General features: G+C 35.8%; 1 protein-coding gene across 2 annotated transcripts; it reads right to left on the bottom strand.

The window, feature by feature from the left end:
- Window positions 1–1,383: 1,383 nt before the first annotated feature.
- LOC147292458 (protein NO VEIN-like) lies at window positions 1,384–17,642 on the bottom strand. Of its 2 annotated transcripts, XM_086231771.1 has the most exons (13): window positions 17,011–17,642; window positions 16,117–16,454; window positions 14,112–14,787; window positions 13,033–13,137; window positions 12,522–12,717; window positions 9,979–11,756; window positions 9,142–9,354; window positions 6,547–8,814; window positions 6,018–6,127; window positions 4,294–4,696; window positions 3,906–4,220; window positions 3,356–3,613; window positions 1,384–2,978 (listed from the first exon to the last, which is right to left on the bottom strand). In XM_086231771.1, exons 1-13 carry the CDS (start codon window positions 17,503–17,505, stop codon window positions 1,869–1,871), a joined length of 8,265 nt encoding a protein of 2,754 aa, XP_086087897.1. In that variant the 5' UTR covers window positions 17,506–17,642; the 3' UTR covers window positions 1,384–1,868. The 2 variants fall into 2 exon arrangements, with proteins under 2 accessions (XP_086087897.1, XP_086087898.1); XM_086231772.1 differs by lacking the exon at window positions 16,117–16,454 and having other exon boundaries at window positions 17,011–17,136.
- Between the last annotated feature and the right edge of the window lie 2,425 nt (window positions 17,643–20,067).

Below are 20,067 nucleotides of genomic sequence, written 5' to 3' on the forward strand. Positions count from 1 at the left end.
ACACCACTATACTATGTATTATTTTAAGTAAAAGTATTGTTTTGACCTCTATTTATATTATATTATAGTATAATTTCTCTAAAAAAAATTCAATTAAGTCACAACTTAACTGTGACTATTTCACAACTTAGATGTGACTGTCGTCCAGTCACAACTAAATTTGAAGTTGTGAGTGTCATACAGTTACAACTAAATGTGAAGTTGAGACTACATTAATAAATTTTCAAGATAATATAAAAACCTCAAAGACAATTTTGTCAAAACATTATAAATTTTAACTAACACCCATCATATGTGGGCCAAAAGACAAAAATGTTAAATGAAAAAGGCTCAAATCAAAGAGCCCAACATATTTGTGACCTAATCTAAAAAACTACATTTAAATTTGGTAGTTCAATTGAAATATTATAGAGTCTTCATGCTATAACAAAAAATTATTGAAATTTGGTATTTAATCATAATTTTCTAATTTTTTAATTAGTTTTTAGTAATTTGTAGGATATTTCTATTTTTTGGTGTCCTTTTCTAATTAGGATTATATCTAATTTTTCTTTTCCGGTTAGGATTTGTATTGGTTTCTTTCTTTAACTAGGTTTTCTCTTTATATTTTCAGGATTAAGGGCTTTTCATTTTCATCATTCTTTAATTTGAATAAAAGACTCAGATTTTTTTTTGTTTTACATTGGAGAGAATTAAACATTGGACCTAGCTATCATAATCCTAACGCTATGCTGGTTAAAACTTTTCATGCTTTTGATGTTGTGGCAAACACAAAACCTTCAATATATGAGCACCAAACCCTCGAATAAAAAAAAAAACCAATAAAAATTTAGTTTTATTTTTATTTTTTATTTTTAGCCATTTCCAACTATCGTTCAAAAGATCCATCTGAAAAGTTAACCTACTCTGAAGTTTTTGTGTGCATAATCTTCTTCCACTTCCACTTCCACTTGAAGAGAGAGAGAGAGAGAGTGCACAAAATCTTGTTCAGAATAAAATGAAATTTAATGTTATATATCTTGTAAATTAAATAGGTAATTTCCAACTTCCTGAGGACTGGATGGACGAAATAATAGTATTTTAAATCTTAGTGGTGTGATCTAAAACCAATCAGGCCATGGCATCATCAGCACTGTAGTTTGATTATTTTTTTAACATATATTTTTAAACTTTTGATAATGGATCAGTATTTTAAACTACATGTTGGAGATTGACAACTAGAGGATCAGAAGGCAAAGCAATTGGAATCATTATGACAAATGGCAGTAAACTTCTTTACAATAATATCCAATTATAAGAAGCTGTAATTTGCTATAATGCCGAAATCGAAGAATCAAGAACTAATAAGTAGAAGATTAAGAGCACATTCTTTAGGCTATTAGGTGGTTTCCAGAACTTCAAGAGCACATTCTTATATTTATATTGGGTAAATGAACTGTACAATATCTTTGACAGCAACTACTTCTGTCACTCATCTAATGAAATGCTGGCATCTAATAAAAAAGAAAAGTAAAGTTTGTCGATATGTACATTGCTGTTACAGAAATTTTCTTATCTATTGTAAATACAACAATGAAAGTGACTACATTCTTCGATTTAAATTTCTCGAAATGCCATTCTCAGGTCTCCTTATCATAGTTCCTGCTATGTTAAATTCCAGCGCACAATTTCATCAGCGAAAGCAGAACCTTTTTTATGCAAATCAACTGGACTGGTCAAATCCAGTTAAATAGGCAGATTGTCTGCCCACGCATCAAATGAGAAAGCAGGAATTTGAACATGCAGTTCCGTCAAAGGAAAGCTGCAATTTAGGCTATAAACTTTATACCGAGTCAACTTCAAACAAACAGATTGCCGTCAAGTACCTTTTAGGACACGATGGAAAATTCCTTCTGCTGCTCAGGCATCAAGACAGCCAACTGCAGCTTGCGAAGCTGGCACAATTTTGCCAGATTGTTAAATACTGAGACCCTTGCAACATTATTACCCAATAAAATGACATGCGCAATGCTGAAAGCTTCACCTTTCTCAATTGCAAATTGCAACTCTCTCACTGATATGACAAACCAGTCCTTTCTTGGAGATTTGGTTGCTTTAACTTCAATGAACTGTTTACCATTGTCCTCCTCTACAACTATGTCATACGGTAGCCCAGTTTCGTGATGTTCATTAACCCACTTCACAACTGACTTGCCAGCTTTCTCCATAAAGTATTTAAAAGCAACATGCTCACCTAGTCTCCCAGTTAGCAATGCTTGTGTTGCATTGGGTGTGCCAAATCTAAGTTGATCTCTCTTGCTAAAATTAGATGAACCCAAGTCAGGAAGGTCAGAAACAAGACCTAAATTAATAGGATCAAATTCAATATGCGTTGCAAAGTCAGTCTCATTGCAATCCTCGCTACAGTGCTCTAGATGAGTGGTGTCTGGCAATACTAAAGCCGCAGATGCAGCTGAATCATCAGTGATCCAATTATTGTCAACTGAAATGGGAGTCAAATTATCTGTTTGTCTAACAATGCCTTCAGAATCACCATCCACTTTAGTTTGCAAGGCGCTGCTAGGCTGTGAAGCTGGTGCCTGTGTCCTAAAACCATTTGCACGAGCATAATCAAACCCTGGTGCAGTTTTCCAATCAGCAGGAGGCCAGTTTGCTGCTTTCTTTTTGGATTTCCAACTGTTTTGCTCATTGACTTCTGTTGAAGCAAAACTTGTCTGGAGCGATTTATCATTCTCTCTCATTGAATGCACAGAAGACAAGGACCATACAGATTCACCATCAGGAAGCTTTGATACCTTTTGGCTATTTAAGATGAAAAACTCTGTCTGCTCCTCAGTTGAACCTGATTCTGCCATGGTTGTGATCATATGAAGGAAATTTGCCATGTGCAGTTCAGGATTTCCATTAAAAAACAAGCGAGAAAGCTCCATAAATAATGCGTGAGAGTCTGATTCTTGGGTTGTATACAAAATGCTACCCTGTATTTACAACGTAAAAGGAATAAGGTTATGAAAGAGAGATACTATTTACGAGTCTATCACACAAGTTCCATACATCTTGGTGAAATATCTTCCAAAATCATAAAACAGTTACAAACAACATTTGATAGAAGAATTAAACAAAAAAAAAAAAAAGAGTCTGCACTCTTGTAGGATACTTTTTTTTTTTTACCAGAACAAAGTATGGAGGATGCATGTAACTTAATTATACTTCAAATGCTAATTCCTTGTATTCTTGCATGCTGTCAATATATTGTGGTTCCAATGAACTTCTAAATTACTTTGCAGTATACTAAGAGCATTATGAAATGCACACGAGCATGAATGCACATTCAAAGAAGGATGGAATAACATACCTTCAGAAGACAACTACATTCAACTTGCTTCTTGGATTCACTTCCAGCACTCTTTACAACATTCCGGTAGAACAACTGTTCAACAACTACTACTTGCAGATGATTTAGGATATCAAATCCAGACTGCTTGAGTTGAGAATATTTATCGGGGTGTACACTACGTAAGTAGCGCTGTGCATATGGAAGAGCCCAATCCAGCAATGCAGCTTTAAAGCTAGAGTCTTCCAGACTACAATATATTGCCTCACGAGTTACAACCTGCAAATAAATGCGCAAAGTAAAAGGATGATTCAGGTGTAGAGGCAGTTTTGTTTTATTTCTTGTAAATTTATTATCCTTTTTCCTTTCTTTTAGGAGTGACACAACATATAGATCCTGAATTATACATTGCGCAATGTCATTTTGCTTAAAAATGCACGGAAAACTTAAAAATTATTATAACATTGAAATTCATTTTTACCACAAAACAAGTTTGCTTATGTTTCATAGACACGTGTGCGCATGCGCACACCCCAGTGTGCGTGCATCTGCACACAGACAGATATCTTACCTCTGAAAGAGCAGGAATCCCTAAAGTTTGCATGAGGACGGACACTTTTGTACATAGCATCTCTTCATCATCCTTGCTCAGTTCACCAAAGTATAGAAAATCAATGCCATCCATATTCTTAAACTCTTTGCTTAGTTTCTTGTCATCACACCAGCACACAAGACCAAAGGAAGGATGTAGAGAAACCCACTTATCTTGAACAGTAGGTAGCACCATAAATTCCATCTTTGTAAGAGAATCTTTCAAGTATACAATATCCTCAGCACTCAATCCTGATTTTAGCCCATCAGTCCACTTCAGAAAAACTTGAAAAACCTGAGACAAGAAACACTTAGGTCACAGTGCAGCTTGCATTAACTATAATATTGCTCAAAATGTGATTACTTACTGCATTCGCTGCTTCTGAAGGCAAAGCAACATTTGATAAATGCAGCAAAATCTGAAGGTAGCTACGCAGAGGAGGGGTCTCATGTACTCTACACCCGTCAACAAAGAAGTCATGAAGGCCTGGGTAGAAATTGCAAAGGGTCTTATTCAAGGGACCATGAGTTGTTCCTGTCGAGCTGCACTGAGGATGGATCTCCTTGATTTGGTCTACAAAGGAAGTGGAATCATGCCAATATACTTCTTCAGGGGACAAAAATGTACCAGATACCACATCCTCATGCCTGAATCTAGATGCATATGGAACAAATATAGAAGGTCCTGAATTGAACTCCTCTGCAATTTTCTGCTTCGAAGCAGCCATTTCATTCCAAATTAAAGCGTAGAATTTGAACATTTGCGCTAGGCTGGAAGACAGAAATAACAAAAGACAACATCATTTAAAATGTGAAGCATCAAGCAAAATTAAACAAATAAAGATCAAAATGTAAAACATAAGAATTCCATATGGTAAACATTACAAGAAGCACTAATAATGAGAATTTTAATATGCGAACATTTCTTGGACAAACGATGGTAACAATATCAAATAGCATACATATGGTCAAATAACTACATTCAAGCCAGACTAAACTTGAGAAAGACAGGATTGGTTTTGGTTGAAAATAACCTTATCCATGAGAAGAATAGGAAAAAACTACTAGTGAATTGGAATACTATGATTTGGAAGAGAAATGCAGAAGGCAAGAAGGTTGAAATTAGTCACAAAATTCTAAATAACACGCAACTCCACAGACTTAAACTGTATTTTATATTCAGTCAGAAATGTTTAAGTTAAAGCAGAAGGCATCTTGGTAAAGACATCCATAAAACAAGTCTTAGTGATTATGAGTACATCCTTGGCTAATATAGAAAAATTTGACCAAGAGATCACAAATATCATCTGAAATATTAGCCACCAACACGGCTTCACAGAATTTTGATCCAACATTTGACCCAGTGGCCTGTGGTTCACAGCAGTGACCATTGCTTATTTAAGTCTAAGAAAACATAATGCATCATTAAGCACGGATATATGCAGAAAGCAATTTTTTATAGGAAACATAAATTTTATTATAAAAGAGAGAAGATAATACAAGACAGGATGGATAAGACGTCCATCAATGCAAAACCTATAAACCAAAAACTAAAAAATTGCAACAAATAAATTACAGTCAGCTCATAACTCCCACCCAATCAAGCTGAACTAGACTAACTAGAATATCCATAAAAACGTTTTGACGACTACCACAAAGATGCTAAGAACCTAATTCTTTCTCATAGATAATCCCCATTCCACCACGTTATCACCAAAGATTCTGTTAATTCCTTCCACCCAACAAGAAAAAAATACAATTTCACGGCCAGACCCACACCACTCCAAACAAATGAGCAACCTTAACTTAAAATGGTTCTTATTTTAGGGAAAGATTTATATTTTTCTCCTAGTAAAAACAATGCTTAGAAATACCTTCCAATGACGTCGGTTAAGCCCAAAAAAGCGAATGATACTATAGAACCACTGCTTTTGGTTTAAGAACTTATATTTTCTTTGGTCTTCTAATATTAATAATATTGGTGAACCACAATAAAGTAGCATAAGATATCCACTGTAAGAAATAGAAGCTAATGATATCACTTCCAGATAAATGAAGTCAGTCATCATGGAGGGAAAAGTCAAAATCATACCTGGCCTTGAATGGGTTCTCACATCTCCATAGTTTCAAAACCTCCACAGCATCATCAAGAGAAACTATTGTCTTAAGCCCAATATCACTTACAAACTTTCCACTTCTCACCTGTTTCAAAAGAAAAATGTACCACAATGGATTATGCAGAAACTTCAAAAAGAGATTTAAGGTATTCATACAGCTCAAACTGTAATTGATTACAGTAGGAAGGATAATTCACAATCCAAAGTATATTAATGTCACATCCTGTTATGTAGCATACAAACAATCAAACGTAGGCCTTTCAGAGGCAAAAGAAACATATTTTTCAAACTTTTAGGGAAAAATACAAGACCTTAGATCTCTTACAAAGGGAAAGGGAGAAAAAACATAATTGGATTGCTGACTAAATTGAAGTCAAATTCACATACACATTATACTGAATGAAGTCTCAATCTAATAAATCAGTGTTCGGTGGTATGGGCTAAATAATAACTTTTTAAATCAAAAATGGGGGAGGCAATTCCATGTAGATATACCAAACTAACCTTATGAACAGAAAATGGAGCAGATGCACCAAGAATCGAGCGCACTGCATCACAATCGTGATATAAATCTTTAGGGTAGTGAAGTGCATCATCCATCGTTGATGCTACCCATTTCACATCACAGATGCTGCTTATAAATGAAGATTTGAATGGCTTTCTATCTGCTACAGATTTAGAAGCACAGTAACCTGTAGTTTTTTCACTATAGCAATCATCCCATAAAGTATCAAGAACCTCTAAGAGATATATACAAGCACTTTTGTTTCCATTTCTGGCCAATAGGAACAATAAATCAACCAATTCAGGGGACTCCCAATCTGTGACATTTGATCCAAGGGAAATTAAGTCCTTATCCCATATCACATTCTTAAATAGTCCATCAGAAATATCAGTAATTCCCTTCTCAACTTGAACTACTTTCACAAAATCCGTTACTCCAACTTGCTGGAAAAATTCCCTCCACTTCATTATTCCACATGGGAGTGATTTTGTGACTGGATGCTTCAAATAGGAGTTCTCAACCTCATGCCACTTCATATCCACCATAGTAATCAACTTACTTATGTCCACAGGATTCCCAAATTCTTTACTGAAATGGATTGATACCTCAGAAGGTCTTTTAAAACCATGATTTGTTGATATATAAGCTTTATTTCGCATTTCTGCGATTATGTGTTCCCTTTCAACATGACAATCAGAACAGCTTGACTGTAGGTGGACCATTACAAAGCAGACATATTCAATCATCAAATTCTTATCTCTATCCGTAAATCTGTTATCAGATATAGCTGGCAAGACATGCACCTTGACAATTTCATGTGCGGACAACTGCTGGACACCAATTCTACGAAGCATACTTGTGAGTTTGTCAACTGTCATCGCATCCATGGATGGCACTTCTACAGATGACATAGAAAGGAGGGCAGGACTTACGATCCGAAGCTTAGCATATAAATTTGGAAAAGACTCAAGTCCATGCTGCCCCTCAAACCCAGTGCTTAAGGCATCCAAATGTAACCAAATTGGGCCTTCATCTACTGCGCCATATGTACCGTCTGAAAGAGGAATCAATGCCAGTTTCCGAAGGTTTTCTATGAATTCCATTTCTACTCCAAAGACAAATGAAGCTCCCACAGAGGAATTGAATGACATTGCATAAAGTGCACTTAGCCAAGAGGCCAGCCAACCCAGACCCATTGATTTGAGGCCATTTTGCATATGACATAAAGAGTTCATAACTTGAAGCAGAACTTTGGGTCCATACTCTGCAATACCTAGTGCTTTTGCAAGTGGATCAGGCAGAACTATATTTTTATCCAAGAATCCAAGGCCAAGATGCTCTTGTAGTAAATTATCAGGAAGAAGCAAACGAGCCTGTTCATTCCAACCTCTTAGGACCTTGCAAGGAGGAACCCATTCATTATTTCCTCCTTCCAGGAGTAAGCAATTTGACATACGTAGTTTAGAAATAATCAACCGAGGAAGAGAAGAAAAGAAGCCATGCACTTCCCCAACAAGCGGAACAAAGGACATATAAGCTGCCACAGCTCTTCCTGGATTATCTCTAAAACATAGAAGAGCACAAAAGGATTTCTCTACATTAACAAACAAACTAGGAAATTCTGACAATAGCCACTGGTTCCATGGACTATCACCATCCACTTCCTCTCTAGATGAAGGAAGAACAAAATCCCCCTGAAGAATAAATTTCAGGCCATAAGTTCTTAGAGGAAGAAATGCAAAAACGGGCTGTTGGACTAGATCTGGACTATAATCGCCATTATCTGATTCCTTCAATGTAAATGCTATTGAGATTTCTGTTTTTTGTACGTCACTACGAATAAAATCTGCTTGCAATTTCTGAGATACTACAAACCATGTCATTTTCTTGTTCCCATGTGAAACCTTAACAATACCATCTCCCACAATTTCTTTTCTCATGACAGTAAGTGAATCATCGAGCAAGTTTCTAAACTTGATACACTGGAGGCGGTGAAGAAAGAGTAATAAAGATGGATGAAGATCTGAAAACATATTCACAATGCTTGTCATGACAGTTCCATCTGATAATTTTGATCTGAAAGGAAGAACAATGCAAGTGTTCCAGCAGTTACAATCCGGTTGATCACTGTCACTAGATGTTAACCTATTAAACAAGTCAATATTGCAAGGAGGCACAACTGTTGGCAAAACAAAACCAATCTGACCCTCACTTGTATCAAACTTGATATGGAATCCATTGGAATGAATTTCTGGAGCATCTGTGACCTGCAGAAACATCCACACATATCAATGAAAGCGCATTATCAATAGCGTGTGGATACATTTAAGAGCCAAAAAGAAAATTGGCTTTCTTAGTTAGAGTTTTCACTCACCACACCCATCTGATATGATAATACCCATTTTACCTTACTATCTAATTTTTAATAAAATAGTTAAAAACAAGTACAGTTTGACATAGAGAGAGAGAGAGAGCGAGAGAGAGAGAGAGAGAGAGAGAGAGAGAGAGAGAGAGAGAGAGAGAGAGAGAGAGAGCAGAGCAGAGCAGAGCAGAGAAGACAGAGAATGATAACTACAGTGTTTTTTGCAACCTACCCGAAATACTGATTTGAAACCAATGCCCTTCTGTCCTATATATCCAGCATTAGATCCTTTCTTCGTTGAACTTCCAACATCACATAGTGCTTTAATGTTCTGGGCAGAGAAGCCCCGCTCATTATTTAAAACAATAATACCTGACTCTTGAAGAATGAATGTTAGAGTTGGCTCTAAATTTGTTGGGTAGGTATTATCATCAGCATTTTGAACCTGAAGCAATGAGGAAGAATAAATACATGCAAAGATGGTATGTATAAATCTGAATTTGAAACATCACAAGACTTCCAAATAGGCCAATTAAAGTGATTTTATGTGTGTATGGAGTAAGGGTTCGGTTATGCATATGTATGTGCATGAATGTCTGGGTGTGAGAGAAATTACAGTCTCAATGGACTTACCAGATAGTAAGTCGGGATGCAAATAAACGAGGCCAAATTTTATGGTCTAACAAGTAAAGCATCACATATTCCAAATGTTATACTTTTCACAACCTTGAGTCAAATGTAAATGCCATATTATATCATGGAAACTATCCTGTTAAGCAACTGTGTGTGTGTATATATAACCCACACACACGCGCACACACAATCGATAGTTGGTGAAACCTGGGAAGAAGTTTGAATATTAGCAAAGTTCACTTAACAATCACCATCTAGGAGAAATTCCAGAAATTACATGGCAGCATATAATAAGATAAATGATAAGAGGGAACAACAAAGAAAACAACAGTCCTTCTATATGGTTTATTTTTATTTATATATGGTTCATTTCATTATTGATTAGATGACTGCACTCAGCATAATGAACAAAAAAAAAAAAAAAAGGCAGCTTTACCAGCTCAAGAAGAAAGTGTGAATCCTGAGAATACAATTCCTGAGAAAGACAATGTAGAGCTCTCCCTAAGCGAGCATGCTGCTTCTTCAACATGATACTTTCAACACTTGATAGGCTTGAATCAAGACCAAATTCATCTCTCCTGATTGACTCAATTACCTGGGCTGCATCTTCACATTCATTAAGTTCAGTAGAATGTTGTAAGTAACCACTGCCAAGTCTAGCATCAGAAACTTCTGCACCACCAATCTTCAGAACGACATCAGAACACCCACCTTTCTGCTCATCTGCCCTAACAGATGCAACCATGCTCCCTTCAGAAGCAGAAAACTTATCTGACACATCTTGTATATGCTTTGAGACCAAACCCGTTTCACAACTAACAGCATTGAAACATGAATCCCCAGATATGACCAAGTTAGTAGTAGTATCATTGGAGCAAAATGCATGGTAATCATTAATCCACTCTGTTATACCAAGAGACAATCCAACTTCATGCAGCATGAGACGCTGCTCTGATTGGCTGCATTCAGACAAAATGGCTGAAGCAGCATGTTTGACAACAGATTGCATCCCAGAAAGCAATACATCAGCAGCAAAGCCACGAAACTCTGCAGGCAGATACCCAAGACATTCAAGGATAAATCTAGATATAACAGGTGTCGCAATATACATCTTGCTTAAGTCTCTGTGTAATTCACTAGAGAATTTACCAGTACCAACTTCCCCAACCATTTCTTTTCCAGACAGTGCTTTTCCATGATTAAGAGAATTCTTATTTTCATATACTTCCATATCGTCTAGATAATTCTTCAAAATGACTTCAAATGCATGTTGAATATGGATTTTCAAAAGGGACACAGGAACATGTTTTGCTCCCCCAACTAGTGAAAACAGAGATAACATTCTCACTGCTGTTTGGAAAGAGGATCCTTGAAGTGCAGCTTCCAAGAATGAATCTACGGTAGCTGAATGATCTAATCGAATCACTTTTCCGTCTTTGGTCACCAAACACAACAATTCATCTGTGTTGACTTCATTCAATAACCATGGTACAAGAGGACCAAGAGAGGGAGCAAATAAAAGGTCCCAATGTGACCATAAGTTTAAATCTGACATCATTGGTGCCCTATGTAAGATTTGAATTACATCCTTGGATGTAACAGATTCATGGGATTTTGCTTTCTGGCCACTGTCGGTATTCACCAAAGTGCTTTTCAATAGGACATTTTCATAGTGTGCTGATGAGTCTATAGCATAACTAGTTCCACATAATGTCATTGAAAATATAACACATTTGGAAATCACAGTGTTTTTATGCTTTCCCACCATGCTTAAAAAATCTTCTACTGAACCATTTTCGATAGTTTTGAAACTGACCAATGGGAACTGCTTCCTAAGCAGCAATAAAATCTTTTGTTTGGTAATCTTTTCATCCTCCCACAAACTATTTAAAGCTTGAGATACTAAAACAACCAAATGGTGCTGGAGCATGCAAACCTCCAAAGGGCACTTTCCACTTACGTCACCAGTCATAAACTTGCACAGCTCATGTGGCAGTAGACAAGCATATTTTTCTAAGAACTTAAAAAAATCCCCATAACCAAGGTATCTAAATTCCTTGACACTAAATTCTTTCACCAACCAAAGCTCGCAATCACAAAGCTTTCTCAAGAAGATAAATATCTTCTCCTGAAGTGATTTACCATTGCTATGCATTCCTTGATCAATCTCAAAATACATAGTAACTTTCTGGATTATGTCCTCAACAGAAACACCTGTGAAATTTAATTGCAAAATACCATAAGTCATACATTTTTTGTGATAGAACAAATATAGGAAAAACTGCCAAATTAAACAGAGGACTGAGAAATGAGATACTATTTATATAATTCAACCAGTTTATGAGGCAACCTTGATACTGAAAAGTCTGAAATCCATTTTTCAATTATCAAGATGAAATCACTTTGTTAATGAACTATAGGTGGAAAAACTGCCCCAGTTAAGAGAGAGAATGGCCCAAGTAAACATCATCAGCTGGAAATCTATATTCCGACAACAAAATAGGAATTTACTCTTTGCAGCATGAATGCAGACAAAAGGTGCCAGCTAAATTCATCGGTAAAGAGCTGCTTTAAATGTCGCCCAACCTTTTGCCATTAAATCAATAAATCATACTATAATTTCCCCTAAATAAATAACAAGACTGGTATTATTTCTTTAGCTAGTTTTCAATTCTAGTCATATATCAATATTCAATATGATATCGTATCCTAAATGGGCCTATTTTTCATTAAAATTGGAGAGACGCTGCATGTTGATGAGTATGTTCAGGATTACATATGGGGTGTTGCAGATCTCTTTCTGGTTTTCACTAGGTTCTCTATAGGGTCTTGCTATGGTTTTCTTTGTGCTTTTGGAGATTTATGATGTACTTGTAGTTATCAGTGATGCTATTGATTTGGATTCCTTGTCCACAATTAGATGTTTTTTATTTTATAAAATAAAATTCTGCTTCTTTAAAAAATAAAAAATTTACTCACACTGCGTACGCTCGACAATATATTCAGTTATGACTGGTGCATCCTTAATACTTGCCACATTTTTAATACTTGGTTCAACATCTATGCTCACATATTCAGGACAGTTATCAGTAAGACTGTCCGTCAACTCATGTTGACCGATGGTTTGGAATGTATCATACATGCTATCCCACATTCCACATTTGATAGATGAGACCTGCAACATGGAAGTAACAACTTCAGCAAAAGTGACCAGATATAGTTGCATCACAATAACAAGGGATTGCACTAGTTAGTCACAATAAAATATATAACCTTTTCTATATAAAAGAAAAAAAATATATATATATATTCATAACTTTAATTACAATATTCTGTGTTGAGTAACTTTGCTAAATGAAGTCAAAGAGAGAAACAAATGCACACAAGTGGTAAATCAGCAAAAGAAAATAATAATTAAACTGCAGAACATTTAATAAATTGACCATAATGACTTACAGCAACATTTAATAAATTGACCATAATGACTTACAGCAACATTTAATAATCCAATTAATGGGTATGAAGAAAACATCGACTTGATTTTCTTTCTCTTCTGAGCTTTTATATTATTAAACTGCAGCATCCTATCGAGTACCTACAAGAAACAGATAATATTTTTGAGAAACCATACATGTAGAAACAAATAAACAAGAAAGAGCATAAGCAAAAACGTTAAAACAGCAAGCATTAGTCAACTTGTTGAGAACATAAAATCACAAGTCAATTAGTTTAAGCCTTGCATTTCAGTATATAAAATCATGGATCTCTTCAAACATTTTCAATTGGTTTTGGGTGGTCAGATCCTCTTAACTTTAACATGGTATCAAACAACCACCTGCCAGGTCCAGCTTGGTTACAACTTCTCCACCTTATACAAAATAATTGATGAAGGGGCTGAGGTGGAAGAGCTGTGGGGAAAACTGAGGTTCTGAACATTCTGGTCATCACTTTGGGCATCAGTTTCATCTGTTTTTAGAGATGTAAATCTTTCTGCTATATTGTTAGGTGAGAAGGCAGCTTTTAATTAGGATTCTATTGTCCACATTATGTACGGTAAGACGGGAAGGCTGCTATTAATTAGTAGAATATGGATGTTCTGTTGATATTGTTGTTTTGTACTTTAAGGTGGACACCTTTTGTCCACATTTTTTATTGTTTGATGTTAATAATAAAAGTATCTTTCTTACCAAAAAAAAATTGTTACACTCATAGGATATGGGAAATATCACCAAATACCTCCAATTCTTCCCCAAAAAGATTTCCTTTATATCAATTACATTCCAGTATAAATATCAATCATAAAATATATCAGTACTTCTAGTCAGAAAATGAGGCAAACTCCCCAGCACCATGTTTCTTCAATTCTTTGAAACTTAAGGAATTTGGTAAAATCAATAATACATTAAATCAAAAGAAATTTCATTAAAAATGTTCTGAAAAGAAAATAAAATATGTAGAAAACTAAAATTCATACGATAAATAGATACCAAGCTATTGACAGGTGCTTGATCCAAACCGTAAATGCATCCTTAAATCAGCTGTTTCATCATAACAAGAGCATGAACATACCTCAGCCACAGTGTGTATCCGACATGCCTCCTTCCAGGTTGTAATGAACATCCTCAAATAACTATTGGCAATTGAAAGATCATCTTCATGCAAATCACTAACCTCAATGGTTTCCCTGCCATTCTCTGCTGGAACATCTTGTTCTACCTTGTCTCTCTTACGCAATTTGGGAGGCACAGAGATTGCACTGTTTAGATTTTCAGATTTTCTTTTCTTTTTAATTGACCCATTAATCTCATTGTGCTTTTGGCTGCCACTAGCTGGAGAAAGCTGGTTCAACCCAAGCCGTGTCCTCTCTTCTATTGCAGATGGGTAAGGACATCTACTCACTCGGTCAGAACTGTTAACGGACTGTGAGTTAACCTGATTGTCAGTGACATTGTCATTATTTTCATCAACATCGTCATATAAGTAATCATCACTGCCTTCATCCTCTGAGCTTGAAGAATCAAACCTAATGTGCTTGCCACAAAAATCCTTTTGTATGGAGGAAAATGATTCAACACGCTGAGCTATGGTGCTGAAACGTTCATCTAGCTGCTTTTTGAGTGAGGAAAAAAGTGGGCGCTGATGCTTCTTACATTTTTTATCCGATTTTTGCTTAACTGGCTTTTCAGATTTCTTGAGAGTGGCAATTTCTAAATTCACGGCTTCCCGAATAGCAGAAATATGCATCCTATCATCATAAAGTTTACTTCAATCAATAGTATTCCAAATACATAATGGAAATAGGACAATAAGATGACATGAATGTACAATATCATGACATTGTCTTGACTCTTAGAAAAATAAACTTATGATTTAGAAAGTTGCCTACTCATAAACTACCAATGATAGTGTTTTAGTGCCATAAACAAACACACATACACATAGGTGAAATCAAACCACACCATAAAGGTCTGCCTGCTAGCGATGGAACATTTAAACTACAGCCTACTTCATACAGGTCCGCAAATGTTTGAGATTGGGTTATTTAGTTGTAAATCAATCCAGAGTTGAGCTCAAGATTAACACCAAAACCATAAAACTATTCTCTACAAAATCTCACATCTTTCTTCCCTCACTCTAACCTAGTCTTACAGTATGCAGCTCAGTTTTTGCACTCAGAGAAATAAGGTTACATCATAATAGTGAACCTAATTGATCCTGAAAGAATAAGAAGTAGAATGATCGAATATTATAAAAGTGAAAGCAGCCAAAATGTAAGAACATATCAGGGGAGCATTCAAGAAGTATGATGTAAAATAAAGATGAATACAGGGAGAATGCAACATTAGCACTGAGAAATAATCAAAGGATCCAAAACTATGCATGTCATAGCTTCTCAATCAAGAGATAGTTTTCAAAGGAGCAAGTAACATCAGCACAAGCATGCATAAAGGATCACTGTAACTCAAAATTATCACAATATGCATAGAAGATCCTTGTAACTTGGCTGGGGTTGGATGAGCTTTGAGTAGGGTCAGATTTTGGTCATCGCATTGGGCTTCGGTTTCCACAGAATTTAAATACATCACCCTTTCTGCTATTACCCTTAAATGGAACTGTTGTTTGTTCGAGTTAATTAGGCAGGAATGCTGGGTTGGGGGGTGGGGTCTCTTGGCCTCAACTCTCTTTTGTACTATGTTTGGTTTCTTCCTTTTCTTTTTCTCTGTATGTACATTGAGTGGATTCCTTGTCCCCTAATGCATATTTTTGGTTGGCTATAATAAATTGTTTGTTTCTTGTCAAAAAACAAAAAAGAAGATCCTTGTAACTCAACATCCAAAATACAGACAGAATTTTAAACGCTGCATTTATTGTGAATATATAAGAAATTTTACTGCATGAAAGATTTATAAACTAGTAAACTTGATATCAAATCAATGCATACCAAGTAAGAGAAAAAAAGGCCCCTTTGGCAATACAATTCTATGTTCAGTATTGATCTATCTACAAAATAGCTAATATTATTAGTCGACATGCCTGTTTATCAAAACGTAGAAGCAAAAAAAGTTTGACATACCCCAGGCTGTGAATTCGTATACCAAGCTCTTCCTTGCTTGCAACTGATCGCTTCTTAACAATGAAATCTAAAAATTCTTCAACCCTAATATCTTTATTTTTACAAGCATCCATGAACTCAGAAAGTAAAGATATTATCTCCTCACTAGTTATCTTAAACACTTCAGTTGTATCCGAATTCACCGAGAAGTAATGCAAAACAAGTGGGTGTCGCAACAAAGGGCCCAATCCCAGCTCTTCAAACTGCTCAATGCCCTCATTCTTGCAGATTGCTACTTTCAAATCATACAATGAAGTAATTCTTCGAACCCCAACAAAACAATGGATAAATGCATTTATCTAAATTCCAATAGAAAATAAGTAAATATTGGTGGGATTTAATACATAAAGACACAAATTTTATAAGAAAAAATACATAAAGACAAAGACATAAAATTTTAAATTTTAAAATGTATCTTATTCTTCATTTGGCTGCTGAGAAAACAAGAGAGAAGAAATAGTTGCATATTCCTTATGCTTTCTTTTTTTTTTTTTTATCAAATGATATCGTGGGAGGAAGGGAACGCATGTTCCTTGTGCTTGCTTCTATTAATTTTTTACATGTTGAGAATCACAGGGTTCTCCCAAGGCTTTGTTCTAAATCCCATGCTTGCTTATACATTTACATCTCAAGCTAGAGTCCTTACTATCAGTAATCAAAAACCGAGTATGTTTTTATTAATAGAAATTGTTTTCTACATATTCCTAATGCGTAAACCAAGTTCTTTTAATTACAAAGAAAGGGTCTTTTATCTTCTATATCCATTACAATTCTTTTCCCACACTTTCTCAGCAACCAAACAAAGTATTTACCAAAATTGATTAAAAGAGAGTACAAAATGGGATTTGCCATTACCTTCCCTTCATTGAGCATGAGGCGGTGCAGAGACGGCACTTGCTGCATTTGAAACCCCAGAGAGCTCCAGCAGTCAACCTGAAGCATCAAAAGCGCAGACTGCGAGACCTTCCACGCTGAGACGCTCTCCCCAGCCGTAGCAAGGTCCGAGCGAGCCTTCCCCACGGCGCGGTCGATTTTGTCGAGCAGCTCTTTCGAGCTCTGCGACAAACTCTGAGGCTGAAACCCGGAATTCGAGCACTGCTGGGGAGCAAAACTACGGTTTTGAATCGGGAAATTAGGGTTTGGGGTTGGGAAATTGTTGTTGGGAGGGAAATTTGGGTACTGGGTTTGGTGGGCGAGGTGGGGAGTGAAAGCGGGGTTTGTAGGGTAAAGGTATAAATTGGCGGGGTTTTGGAGGTTGGAGAAAATGGGGTTTAGAGGTTGTTGGGGTTGTGGCGGTGGCTGACCCCACGCGCCACCGGAGGCGCGTGGGCGAGAAGGGTGTCCGTACATGGCGGGGAAGAAAGAGAAAAGGAGAAGATGGGAGTTGGAGTTTGCAGTTCGCAGTTTGCACAGAGCTTTGTACTCAAGAGTGAAGAGTCGTCGTCTTGTTGCTGTCGTTTGGTTTTGTTTTTGGGAAGGTGAAGGAGGTTGAGGGCTGGGGGTTTATGGCGGGCTGTTAAGGGAGGGCTGGGGGTTTAACTTATGTTTAGGTTACTAGGTTACGTGCATCTTTGTCTGAAGCCCCGTTAAAGCCCATATCAAATTTCATACTTTGACAGTATTTAATTTTGGGTTAAAAATATTTTTTGTCCACAAATTTTGAACGATTTCTCAATTTGGTCCACCAATTTTAAAATATAACAAAAATAATTCTGAATTATCCAATTTGTATCAATTCATGATTTTCCGTCCAAATATCTAACGGAAGCTGACGTGGCGCACTTTTTTATTTTATTTCCGGATTTTTTCTATTTTCCTATTTTTATAAACTTTAAAAATAGCTCCGAACTCATAAAAATACACGAAAAATTCTTACGACCTCGTCTTGACTAGTACTAATTTATTATGGCGCCAAAATATCAATTTGCCCTCTGAGAGTTTTCAGAAAATTTGAGAAGTCTAAATTTATTTCTAAAAAATTAAAATACTCTAGACTCTTTGGAAATTCATTGAATAATCTCCCGAGCTCCAAAAAATACAAGGTTTGCACCGTTGGTCTTCTAAAAACTAACACTACCTTTCTCGTAAACACTTGCTACCCAAAAGACCTCTCAGTCTTAGAAGAAAATAAATTTTCTTGTATAAAATAAATTTGGACTTCTCAAATTTTCTGGAAACTCTCAGAGGGAAAATTAGTAATTTGGCCCTATAATAAATTATTACTAGTTAAGACAAGGTCGTAGAAATTTTTCATGTATTTTTATAAGTCCGGAGCTATTTTTAATTAATTTTTAAGTTTATAAAAATAGGAAAATAGAAAAAATCTGAAAATAAAATAAAAGAGGTGACATTCTGTGCGCCACGTCAGCTTCTGTTAGATATTTGGACGGAAGATCCTGGATTGACACAAATTGAATAATTCGAGGTTATTTTTGTCACGTTTTAAAATTGGTGGACCAAATTGAGAAACCGCCCAAAGTTCGTGGACCAAAAATGTATTTAACCCTTAATTTTTTTTTCAAGGGAGATTTAGAGTTCAGTTCATTTTATGAATTTTTCTTAAACTAACACCAGTAGTGATTTAAGGTTTTTAATTAAGTCCTTCTATTTTTCTTCTTTGACGACTTTATGTTAGATTTTAACTCCGGAATTTTGGGCACAAAATCCCGGAGTTAAAACCTAACATGCAGTCTCTACAAAGCCCACTCTACACCCTAGGAAGGAAAATACCCTTCAAATCGGGGGTGGATTTTACTATGAATTAAATGATTTTCTTATAAATTAAAAAGACTTTATTATGAATTAAAAAAAAATTGTAAATTAAAGGACTTTATTATAAATTAAAAAAATTTCTTATAAATTTTAAATATCTGCGGTCTTCATCTAAAAGCTATTTTTCTAAAGAACTCAAGTCTAATTATCTATTTTTTAAAAATGCTAAAGTAAGGTAGAAGACACAAAATTGTTCACCCAGAAAAATTACTAAAAGGTTAAAAAATTGGGGGTCTTTTTCAGCTGACCTGTCAATCCACTATCATGTGTTTCAATACAAGAAATCACACAAACAAACTCAATCACTTAAGTCCTAACTCTAAGTGGCAGCTTCTTACCCTTATGCTTCCTTGTGCAAACATCTTGAGCAAAACAATCAGTCAATCATGTCATTGGCAGCTTCTCCTTGAGTTCTTCAATGCACAGCACCGATGGCAACCAAGCACAGCGGATCCAAAGAAAATGCTATAAAATGCAAGTTTGGATTCTATAAAAATCAGCTCCCTCAAGTTACAAAACTTGAAGAAGTCGATGGAGAATCCAAATCTAAAATTTATATGAGTGTTTGATGATGAAGAAGAACATACAAAGCACACTCAGATTTTATAAAACAAAACTCATATTTTAGAAATCAATTTTTCATAAGAAAAATAATTTTTCTCACTGGTATAACTAGCACACACACACACTCTCTCTCTCTCTCTCTCTCTCTCTCTCTCTCAAATGCCCAAGGCGTAAAAAATGCAAAATGAAAGTGTTGAGAGAGAAATTAAAACCGTACCCATGTTTTGATGAAATCTATTCTCACCTAATTTCGACACTTGGAAGTTTCTTACTTGGTTTTGCTAGAAGACAAAGCTAGCAAAAAGAATATTCAAGTATCATGCCATGAAAGGATTATGATGAGAATGATGATATGGCTGAAGAAAAAGATTGGACAAGAAGAATTTCAGTAAGGGAATGTTCACAGTTGTATGCGTGAGTGTGTGTAAGTGATGATGAATAGTACACATGAGAATATATTAAAACATATGACTGAAAGCATGTGCACTGCACATGACTATTAAATCAAGAATGAGCTTACAAAAATAATACTATGTGACTAGTCCAATACTAGCACCATTTAACATACGTAATGGG

The sequence above is a fragment of the Dryas octopetala genome, chromosome 2 (assembly GCF_963921425.1).
Source record: "Dryas octopetala chromosome 2, drDryOcto1.1, whole genome shotgun sequence".
Lineage (NCBI taxonomy): Eukaryota > Viridiplantae > Streptophyta > Magnoliopsida > Rosales > Rosaceae > Dryas > Dryas octopetala.